Source organism: Pimephales promelas, chromosome 17 (genome assembly GCF_988280905.1).
Source record: "Pimephales promelas chromosome 17, fPimPro1.hap1.1, whole genome shotgun sequence".
Classification (NCBI taxonomy): domain Eukaryota; kingdom Metazoa; phylum Chordata; class Actinopteri; order Cypriniformes; family Leuciscidae; genus Pimephales; species Pimephales promelas.
Window position 1 is genome coordinate 31,426,732 of NC_142785.1, and position 12,401 is coordinate 31,439,132.

At 39.0% G+C, this 12,401-nt stretch overlaps 1 protein-coding gene across 2 annotated transcripts in view; it reads right to left on the reverse strand.

Annotated features, from left to right (window-relative positions):
- The window catches only part of dock1 (dedicator of cytokinesis 1), a 269,281-nt gene that overhangs the window by 18,211 nt on the left and 238,669 nt on the right, over positions 1-12,401 (reverse strand). For both annotated transcript variants that reach the window (XM_089122368.1, XM_039651460.2), the window contains exons 43-46: positions 9,800-9,884; positions 9,283-9,369; positions 5,700-5,876; positions 5,109-5,192 (exon numbers count right to left, since the gene is read on the reverse strand). In XM_089122368.1, coding sequence (XP_088978494.1) covers positions 5,109-5,192; positions 5,700-5,876; positions 9,283-9,369; positions 9,800-9,884 — 433 coding nt within the window. The remainder of the gene's footprint in view (positions 1-5,108; positions 5,193-5,699; positions 5,877-9,282; positions 9,370-9,799; positions 9,885-12,401) is intronic.

Here is a 12,401-nt window from a genome sequence, read left to right on the forward strand (position 1 = left end):
CTTGTCCCGAGAAAAATGGCGTTCGTCAGGTCCAGTTTTGTGTCCAGCCTCTCACGGGGATTTCGGATGCCCCAACGCCTGTGATGAGACGACTCAACGCCTGCGATATGTTATGGCGCCGTTTGATTCATAAACAATATTTATATTTAATATTTATATTTAAACAATATGAATGTAAGCCAGAGGAGAACTGGCCCCCGACTGAGCCTGGGTTCTCCCAAGGTTTTTTCTCCATCCAATCTGATGGAGTTTTGGTTCCTTGCCACTGTCGCCTTGCTTTTGGCTTGCTTTGAGCTTGCTCAGTTGGGGTTATTTATTTAGTGTTTAGCAATGTTGTTGATCTGTGTTGTGCTACTTACATGTTATCACTGTGAAGCTGCTTTGATACAATCTGTATTGTGAAAAGCGCTATATAAATAAATGTGACTTGACTTGACTATTTATAATTGTATTTATTATTATTTATTGCAAAACTGTGCAGCCCTTTTCTACGTCTCTATCCATGATATTAATCCATAATAGAAGGATGATTGGATGAGGGATGGATATCTGTCTATACAGATGCACAAACTGAATTATGTGTGTTACACACAAGTGTTACAACTAACCACATATGGGGTTAGTTGTAACATTTGCACTTCTGTCACTTTCAGTCCAACTGTACGAAAATGGCAGGTCCTAAAAAAAAAACTTTAAGTGCTCATTTGTAGCAGAGATGTGTATGTTGCTTGTGTAAAAAATTAATCTAACCTAATTATTTTTTAATTAATTGAGCCAAAACCAAAATGCATTAGGTTGTGCCCCGCTCTCCCCTATATAGCTTTTAGTAATCCCAATGACCTTGCTGATCTTAAAGGGATACTCCACTTTTTTTGGAAATAGGCTCATTTTACAACTCCCCCACACGTTACAACGTTTTTGAATCCATTCAGCCGATCTCCGGTTCTGACCACTTTTAGCATAGCTTAGCATACATCATTGAAGTGGACAAGACCTAAGGTCTTTTTACTTAAAAAAAAAAAAAAAAAAAAACATAATAAAAAAAATAATAATAATCAACAAATCAGAATTGCCCATCAAGCCCTGCAGTGTAAATTTGGCCTAAGTAAATGGGACGTGATTGTTTTTGCACTGTTTATGACAATGCAAGCCCCACATATCTGACAATGGAGAAATGAGTGCTTTCATTTTTCACAATTCTTCAACACAGCGCTGGACTCCCACTGTGAATAGCTTGTCATTGGCTCTCTAAACTCACCAGGTTCTCATGTTACCTTACCAGCTGAAGTCCCCGCACCTGCACAGTAAAGTGATTTTACTCAGTGCAAAGGACACAAGCTAGCATGCCATGAACGGAGAAGAACAAACAAGAGCACCTGACATCTGTGAATAACAGCTCTGGCTCTGTTTCACATTCACACAGATTAGCAGAGCCGCCGATAAAAGAGACCAGGGCAGTCGGCCCGACCGGTACAGAGAGGTGCAGGCAAGCTTGATCAAAAGCTCAAATCTGCAGAAGCATTGTCCTGCCGTTTCACCGCTGTTTACATGACTTCTGTGTCAGCCAGTTTGACAGAGCATCGATAGCGGTGTGTTAAAAACGTACGCAAGGCCCATTTTACCTTCAGGACAGGCCGTATTGATTGCCATATCTCGCAAAAAAAGAAAAAAGTGGCTTTCGGTCCCTAATGTGTTGTCAAACCCAAACTCTACAGTTAAAGCATTTGGTTTTTAATTAATGTCTGCTGCATAAACTGCATCATTAATGTTCATCATCTGTATAAATGAGCTGAAGATTGTCATATCTTTAACAATTCAACGTTATACTGTAAAGATGGCATCAACGCGTGTCTGAGAAAACGCAGGATAAGATCAAGCTTTTCTGAACTGTTTCATGCCGTCTCAACAATTGACTTGTGCAACTCGGCTTGACGCCCTCTTTCTGGAGGAACGCGGCACACACACAGATCTGCGTCTTTAAACACATCTCAGGTGAGACAAAGGCAGAGAGACATATTTTATTCTCTGACAGGATGACAGCTGCTGTAACTCATCAGATGCAAATGTCCTGACCTGACATGAATCTGTGAGAAAAAATAAAACGTTATTATAGTCAAAAACAACAAGACTGATACAATCAACAAATAGCATCAAACAACGTTTTTCATGTAAGAAATGGTCAAAATGGTCCTTTTGTGTCTCTCTTTAATGTGTAAATTATTAGTACTGAGTCTTTGCATTTATTTTATTTTTAAATGCATTTTTCTCCAACTTCTGTTGCTTCATTTTTGTTTTTGTTTTAAAAAGAATATAGAAAAATAAAAACTTGTAGTCTATGATGTCTTTATTTTCCATAAGTGACATTTTTAAATACTATACTGAAAAATACAAAAATAAAAAATAGGGGTAAATGACAAAGGGAATTTCTATTACAAATTACTACATACATTAACATGGACCTAAATGACCTTTATATGAATACTGATACTGTAAATAGCTTTTGTTTACTGTTAAATTTATAATAGTTCATGTAATGTTAACAAATTGAACCTTAATGTAAACTTTACATAATCACGCTCAATTACGCCAAATGTCATGGCAATTAAATCACGGAGGAAAACTTTAAATATCTCGCCTTTGGACCATCTAAAAAAGAATGTAAAAACGAAACAAATTCATTAAAAATGTATTTATCAAAGTAGGAAAACCACACTTTTAATCCCTCACACACAATTAGAGCTCCTGAAATACGAAATCCAGGACTTCCGAGACTTTGAGAAGGGCTGATGTAAAGCATTGCCTAATATTTATTTATTTATCTTGAGATGTCAAACACATTGTATGTGGTCTCATAGCATATTTAAACTCTTCCTATGTGTCCAACAACTAATCAAAAGCATCAAAACTTGCTGTCATCTCCTGCAAGATCAGACCATGTTGAATCTCTACACACATTATCGACATATAGGAAGCTACAGAATCAAGTTTGTCCAGCAAACACACACACACACACACACACACACATCTGCAGTGTTGAAATAGAAAAGAAGAGAGAGTTTGACAGGATTGTTTTCTGTCTCATGGGCCTCCTGGTACAAAATATCTGTAGAGTTACAGCAATACCTCACATCTGTTATGCACAGAAAAGCTCTTTAGATGTGTGTCATCAACGGCTGTCTGTCTTTTCATCTAGCTGAAAATACATCCACAAACCAGCCTCTGTGTCGTTACATTTCTGTCCACGTCCCTACAGCAAACAAGCCAATAACCATTATCCAACAGAAGCGTTTATGTACTGAGAGTAACTATATACGACACGCGCCTGGATCAGACAAACAGCCTGAACGCTGGGACAGCTGGTCAGACTGATGACTATTCATCACACACAGGACAGTCAAACTAATGAAAGTCAAACAGAAGACACAAGACTGCTCTTTGGTCAAATCTGGTCCCATACAACTTGACCAAGGCATTTCCAGCCCTCTAAAATGAATACATCAAAGGCCAAAAAATCCAACGCATTCTCATCCTAGGGCGTCATATAGTGACGCTTTTGACATTTAGTTTAAATCCAACGCAAATGGGCGTCAATATAACACGCATAGAGCTTTGTTCGGTTATGGGTAGGTTTAGTTTTGGGGTAGTGTTAGGGTTAGACCACTAGGAGGCGCTTTCTAGCGCCCATAAAGGGTGCCATGTGCGTTGGATGTATACGAAATGTTAAAAGCGTCAGTATATGACGTGTGAAGAGGAGAATATTATGTGAACGAGGCCCTCAGATCACTTGAACGATATAAAAACTGTTCGTTTTCTCACAAAAACCGCTCGTTTTGTGTCTTAGTCCATCAATGTGTACTTATATTTACGAGTCATTAAATCATGTTTAATTTGGACTTCTCTGTGCACGCTCTTTGAGGTGGTGACCATAGACCTGCATCATATGACTGACAGACAAGAACGGTTTGACCTAAAAATATCAAAATGCTGCAGAAACAAAGACACCTACACCTTGGATGCCCTTGAGGTAAGCTAACACATACCAATAATAGTAACTTGGCTGTTTTTGAAGCAGTTAAACTTACAGCTTTGCGATTAATAGAGACTCTGCTCCCTAACACTGTTGAGAGACACTATCAATCTTTCATTCACTCTCCATTAGTCTGATTATCAATCACTCAAGCCTCTGTTAATATCTCTAAAATGACATTTTGGAATTAGCATCGGAGCCTTGTGAAGAAATTAGTCCTACACACAAGAGCTTTTAAAAGACAAAAACCTGACAAATCTGTTTTGAAGTAAAACATATGACCAATGTCTTGAGGCATGGTAAAAGTAGTATAAGCAGATTAATTGACTCATCATTTAATTATTAGAAAAATAATGCACACATCAATTTTTATTTAGGCATGACAGATCATGTTTTGGAGAGATAAAAATCATCGGAATGCATTCCCCATTAAACAGCTAAAAATGAAACTTTGTCAGCATTAAGATCATCTTCAGTAGATCTCTATCTCGCACACACACACACAATCTCATGGGCAAGGCGGCAGGAGGATTTGACGTGTTGCCCTGTAACCATTACCACTGTTTTAACAGAGTGAGGAGAGATAAAAGACTTTAGATGTGATGATAAAGTCAGTTTGCCGCTTCAACCCAACATGTGGAAGTACATCAGTATTTCCCCGGGAGACTTTCCTTTAAATAAAAACTCTCGCTGGATATTTATACTGCATGACAGATGCTTTAAGATCTTCTGAAGAACTGTGATCTCACATTGTGCATGCTGGTTATAAAAACTTGTGAAAAAAAAGTTATGGTTAAATATATATATATATATATATATATATAGCATTCTTTGAAAAAGACAGCTTAAATTGTTCAAAGAAAATACATCAAATATACCAAATGGTAACGGGATGCTACCACTGAACTTTAAATCAGACATGTTATTAAAATAATAAAACGCAATACTCTCATACTTTGTGACAAGAAAGCTGTAGGAGAACTTAATGGTTAAAAAAAACATAAAAAATTGGTTTTAAATTATAATCACCAGCAAAATCATGGCAAACACCTTAAGATATGTGCCCGTTATATATCATTACCTGCCAGGCAATCAAATCCTTCAGCCTTTCAATCTTCTCCTGGTCAATTTGATGTTCCTGGATGTATTTCTCAGTGAAAAAGGCCTATAGATGATAAAACAATAACTATAAGTATAAACAAACAAACAAAGAAACAAACAAAAATAAATAAATAAAATAACCCAGACAATGTCAGTTCTGTTTACAATAAAGACGTTTATAATGTTATAAAAGATTTCTATTTCAAATAAACGCAGTTCTTTTAGAATCCTGATAAAAATATATTATGGTTTAGAAAAAAATATGACGCAGCACAACTGCTTTTCAACATTGATAACAATCAGAAATGTTTCTTGAGCAGCAAATCATCATATTAGGATGACTGCAGTAATCTGGAGTTTGATCACAGGAATAAATTACATTTTTAAAATGCATTACAATATAAAACACTTATTTTAAACTGTAAATAATATTTCACAATATCGCTGAATTTACTGATGGCAGTGTATAATATGAAACGGTTCAAATAGTTTTCACAATCAAGCTGATTCGCTGCGTTTAATCTTTGTGCCGTCACACAATTTGGCAATAATTACCAGAATAATCTCATACCTTCTCATAATTAGCAAAGCCGCCCATGACAGCTGGGTCCACGATGCCGTTGAGGAGCATAGAGAGGGGGTTGATGGGAAGGCTGGGGTCGTTAAGGTGGCGCTGGACCATGTTGCTGATTTTCTCATTGGTCAGTTGCATGGTCTCCAGAGCGTTTTCAAGGGGACTGATTTCCTCCTGCACACAGAAACAAAAAAAGATATCATTTTCAGAGAATAAGTAACAACAAAAGGATGATTTACAAAAAAAACTGCGTTGGCTAAAAATGACACTAAACAGGCAGAACGAATTTGCACAGATGCCAAGCAGAAAACATTCAACTAGGCAGAGCAGTAAACGACGACTCTTACTGTATAACACATTAATGTTACGCAACTAAAGTTGAAATCCAACAAACAAACTCTACTAATGAGCGGTGGAACAACACGAGCAGGTTTTCAAGTCAAATTACGCCTCATTTTCCACACTGAACTGTTTACCGATGCACTAATGAATGGGTTAACACGTTCTCTTCGGCAATAAAGGAATTTCTGGCTCATGATCCGTCACCCATAATGCATCTGTGACGGGATCCAAAATCAATCTGCGAGAGACAGATGCCCTGATGTGTCTATCTCGGGAAACTCATGCCAGGGAGGCTAATGAGAACGAAAGCACACCAGAAAAAAAGTGAGAAGAGGAGCTAAAAAGAGACGGTGCAAATTTGAACGCATAAACACCAGGGCATCCAATCTGGGTATCACATGATGCCAGAGCCACTCTCCTGCAAAACATTTGCATGGAGCGAGTCAGCACACGTAACCATGATTCCCCCAGCGCTGCACAAATTGAGGACGACCTCATCAGAATAGCAGGATGGAAAGAGAAAGAGATACAGGTCACGTCTTGCTGTAATGAAGTGTGAGACGCGTCTACTTTATCAGATTGTTGACTGATGACACCCAGTTTAATATATCTCAAGACATGTGAGGTCTTACATACTCGAAGATGGCGAGAGTAAGGCGTTTTTTTCAATTGTTTTCAATGGGAGCGCCGCGTTTTTTAAAGGCCATGAGCGTACCGAGGCGCTAAACGCCCAACGTTTTTACTGGTCGCTGGGAGTTGAAAAACGTTCAACTTTGGATAAAACGCAGCGCTCATCACTGCCACTTTTTACCCAGCCGTCCAATCACAATGGAGGAGGGGCGGGACTAATACCACACCGACCAACTGTCACAAAATTCAACTGCTGCGGATATTCTGTATCATACAGTAGCAACGAAACGTCTCAACGGAAAAAACTTGGGCGCTCTCAAGCGCCCAAAGCACGGCGTCTTCAGCAGAGCGTCTAGCGTTTTCAGCTGGATAAAAACGCTTTGGTGGACACACGGCCTAAGACAGGTAAGGTCTACTTTAGAATATATTGTACAGGTATACGACGTCACAACAGTAATAGACGTTCTTCCGGGTGGCAAAAGCCGAAGTGCTCCTATGGCGGCGCTAGTAAAGTGCTTGGAAGGGAGATCCATCGTCAAATGTAAAAATGTAATATTTTTTTTTACTTTAAATTAAATATAAAGTGTTTTTTAAATCATAATAACAATTGTCTTTTAATTATATAAGTAAAAAAATATAATAAATATGTCATATAGTAGGCCTACACATAATTGGTAAAATACTCTCTAGCTCATTTTTCTTGCCAAAATAACGTGCTTTATAGCCTATCGTGGTCATTAAATGGCTTTCCTGAGGTAAATGTTATGTGCCAAATGTTCTCCAGCTGTTTTATTAACCTGTTTGCGCGGTTGAAAACACTGATTGGTCGATATTATATATGAGGAATATACATTTGCGTGAGAAAATGGATGTGTGGCGTGAGAGCGTGTGAAAAGTGACAATCGGCCTATGGATAAGCCACGCCCCCTCCACTCACTCGGACACACGGTCGACATTCGGGGACAGGCGCTATGGCAGACATTTCACAGGAGGCAATTGGTGATTTTTGGAGACAGAAAGATTATATATCATCTCGAAGTCACCTAAAGGGCCTTAACTATGCATTGGAGGGGTATATTAATAATTTTATTGTTGAGAAGGTCGATGAAAAGCTTCAGCTCCAGGCAAAAATGTCACAGTGTAAACATGATAACCCGCAAATCGTTGCCATCAGCGTTTGGTGCTACAGTATTCACATGAATCATTCAGCACAACATTGTAAACATTTGTTATCTCGGTTATACGTTAATAAAGCTAAGTGACATGACAACGCAGCTAGAAGCTAACGTTAACGTTTTCTAATGTTAGCCCAACGTTACGTTAGAGATTTTAAAGATAACGTTCAAATACGTTGTTGACTTCACCTAGATCAGATGTAGACATCCTTGTTTAATTTATCCACGTCCACCACATCACAACTTAATCCAGAGTAGACACTTATCTCGGTTGAGATGTGGCATGGGAAAGGGTAAAACAAATACACACCGTCGCCCAGCCTCTCGGGAACCTAGTGTCGGAGTTACATGTACCCCATGCACACCGTTTGGCCATTTTAGACTTAAAATAACAAGAAAAACAAATGAAAACTGACTAACTGCAATGTGGAAGCAGAGAATGTCTGAGTGTATTGGGTTAGCTGTGCACTGTGATTGGCTCATCGCGTTTGAGGGCGTGGCTTAGCCATCAATTGCGTGAGTCTCACGGTCAATGCAGCCCTCTTTTACTTCAGGCAGTGACCGGCAATGAGTCTGATCTTCGAAAGAGACAAGTTTACTAATATTAGTCTCGAATAATAGTCCCGGCTGAAGATAAAATGCTCTGCTATGATTTTGTAGATGGACCGTTTTGAGAATACACAAAGGGGTTGGCAACAGAAATGTAAACATTGGATGAATCATATATATAATTTAGGATATCATTAAGATTTCCTACTTTTGACGACACAACGTTCACCCGCTATAACCTCCTTACCCACAAGAAATCAAAACCACCCCAACACCTTTTGCTGTAAATCTGACAGCGCAACCCCAAACACAAGACGTTTTCAACTTTGATCAACAACAGTGTGTTTATCTATGTAATGGTTACAGTAGCCGGCTGGATCTCCTCAGTTGGCCGTTGTGCCGCCAGGAAGTATTAACTGCCCTTATAAACGTTAGAAAGTCATGAAAATAAAAAATGACATGACAACTTATCGTTATAAAATCATTATTTATTTTGTTAAAAGTTAATAATTCAGGTTTGTTTATCGGTACCATAGCAACGGTCAACTTCCGCTGGAATTGTCGGATAGGAACCGTCCGTAGCTTTTCGCACGAGTTCAAATTTTTGAACGCATCCGGATGACCAACGGACACGATTTTCTTCGCACCGCACTCGGTCGGACCCGTTTCGGACCCATTCGCATGCGGTCTGCGAATCTCCATAGGAAATGAATGACTTCCGGTCGTTTCGCAGCCGCATCGGAGCTGATTTCAACCGCCAGTGTGAAGGCGGCGTGAGAGTGAGACAGGTCAAATCTACTGTATCAGAGTTCATTCAAGGTGAACCTTTTCTTTCAAACCATCAAAAACCAAGAAGCGGGGATATTATGACCCGGCGTACTCACCGGCGTGGCAGACACGACTTCAAACCAGCGCAGGATGCCAGGCAGCTTATAGGCGGTTACGTAAGTCGTTCTTTCAATCCACATGTTCTTTTGGAAGAATAAAAAACAACAAGAAAAAAAAAAAGAACATTAAGTGAACATTTAACAAAATGAAAGCTTTTAGCAAAAGGCCACATTTCAGATAAAAGTGGATTCCTGCACTCTTCCAGATGCTGTTTTTTCCTTCAATTTAAGCCTCCATTTACTGGATTTAATGGATGTTTACCAACAGCAGATGTAAGTGGGGTGGGGGTGGGACAGACTTTATGTTTTACTATAATGGTGCAGTGTTCTCAGGTTTGATATCTCGCTGTAATGTCTCAGCGTCAGCTCTCCTGAATCCATCTTAAAAAGATTTTTTTGAAAACTGGCCATTAGGAAACCAGTCTTTCTAAATGAGGAACCGAGAGCACTTTACACATGCATTGAGTGAGATAACAAAAGGCGAATAGGCAAAGAAAAGCAAAAAGGAACTCACTGCAAACTCATTGTCGGGATCTTTCTCTCCTTTCCGGACCGGCCGCGAATACTGGAACTTTTGGACCTCGTTCACGGTGTAAAAGCTGAAAGGTATAACGAGAACAAAAGTCGATGATTCATTTTCAGAGCATCTGGTGCTTTTGAGAGGGTTGTAAGAGGCTCTGACAACGATAAAAAACTAGTGCACTATCAAGGACGTTGTTGAAGAGAGGAAAGTCATGTTTTGGTCTTGAATGACAAGTGTTTTTGAATTAATCTTTTACCCAAGTGAATCTTTCTTGACCCATCATTCGCAAAGGTCTACACATCTCTCATCTGCGTTCACTAAATACTTTGAGCTAATTTGCCAATTTGCCTAACTTGACATTAAAGGGATAGTTCACTTTGAAATTAATTTTTGGTATGTTTTAGCTTAGGTGTAGGTGTATGTGTTTCCACAGTAGTTTCAATTTGATATTTTTAGGTCAAACCGTTCTTGTCAATAAGTCATATAATGGAGGTCTATGGTCACCACCTCAAAGAGCATGCACAGAGAAGTCCAGATTAAACATGATTTAATGACTCGTAAATGTAAGTACACATTGATGGCCTAAGACACGAAACGAGCGGTTTGTGTAAGAAAACGAACAGTATTTATATCGTTTTTACTTCGTGTAACCACAGCCACAAAGCGCCCACGCCCTCAGATCACTTGGACGTGGCTGTGGTTACAAGAGGTAAAAACGATATAAATACTGTTCGTTTTCTTACACAAATCGCTCATTTCGTGTCTTAGGCCATCAATGTGTACTTACATTTACGAGTCATTAAATCATGTTTAATTTGGACTTCTCTGTGCATGCTCTTTGAGGTGGTGACCATAGACCTCCATTATATGACTGACAGACAAGAACGGTTTGACCTAAAAATATCAAAATTGAAAATACTGTGAAACAAAGACACCTACATCTTGGGTGCCCTTGAGGTAAGCTAAAACATATCAAAAATTATTTTCAAAGTGAACTATCCCTTTAACAGACTGACTGCAACAGGAATACACAGCATTATAGAGCTGGCTGTTAAAGAGCCTAGCTTTGCTTGGACAAACTTACTGAACAAATACGCCTGACAGTGAATGAAATGCTGTTTTGAATTTGAACACAACAAGACACTGAGTGAGAGATGAAGGAGCGTAAATGACTGATGACTATACACAATTAACATGACATCAGTTGAGAGTATAGCCTGTTGGAAATGCAGTGCTTTTGTGCACATTGATCAAAACGGATAAGTAGTTTTCCCAGTAGTGGAAGTGAAACTCATAATTAATTTATCTTGGCTATTACCGTTGTCTGAAAAAATGAAGCTCAGCAGTTGACAAAACAGAGAAAAGGAAAATAGCTCTGCCTTGTCATTCGTGGAGAAAATGCTTAAAAAACACTATTTTTCAGTCTCTCACTTGATTTCCTGACATTTTAATTATATTATAAGTGTAATGTGACTAATTTCAGTGATGTATCTGTTCAATAGAACAGCCTACATGCTATTTCCAAACTGCATAACAATATTAAAAGTCACTTACTGTTCACCACCAACAGAAAGAGTCAATGAACGAATCAATGAATGGATCATTAAAGTAATAGTTCACAACTGAAAAAAATGTTCTTTGGAATATAAAAATAGATAGATAGTTTTTTTTTTTTTTTTTTTTTTTTACCAATATAAGGGTAGCCAAATGGTCACCAAACTGGCAATAAAAAATAAAAAAGTAGACCATTTGACTTTCCCAGTTCACACACACACTGAAATACAGCAGATTGTCCAAGTCTGAATATTTGCATTGAGGCATGTGCAGTGCACCTTAAATTAGCACATGCCTGGAGTCCTGCCTCTGGACTAGGCTATGAACAGATTTAAATTGGATTTAAAAAGGACACAGATAACCATATTTACAAATGTATTAGCCGTAGGGGAGAGATCCAGCCCAGGGCATGAGAGCAGAGACATGCTGGAAGAGGAGAAACAGACAAATAAACGTCAACTGTAACACGGGAGAGAGCACTGAAGTCACCCGCCCTTAAGCTCCTCTAAATGCTCACACTCCAGTAAGCTCATAGAAATCACTCCCTGTCATGTGATCTTTGGCTCTGATGCATATTTACTCAGAATTGTGGGTAAATAGTGAGTTATAATTACTTTTCATGCTCAGTGGCGGCTCTGATTGGCTGCGGTAAGCTGCCTTCGACGCTTTATCGAGATCAGAGATAACGCCACTGTTTACCCCGTGGCACTGATTCAGCCTGAAACAGAATTATGCTTCCTCTGCAGGTGTGTGTGTGTGTGTGTGTGTGTGAGAGATTTATTAAAGCACAGAGGAGTGTTGTAAGGTCAAACACGGTTTGCTCACTGCACATTTCCATTTTAATCAGCTGGGTGAGTCGCTCTGAAACACACAAACCCCAGAGATCTGCCCACCGGTTTACTGACCCGTCTATACACACACACACACAGACACGATTGCATGCACACACACACATACAGATGAACAGTCAGATTAAATCTGAATATGCAAACAGACATTTAAAACAAGGTTACAGTCAGACAGACCGATAGAGATATAG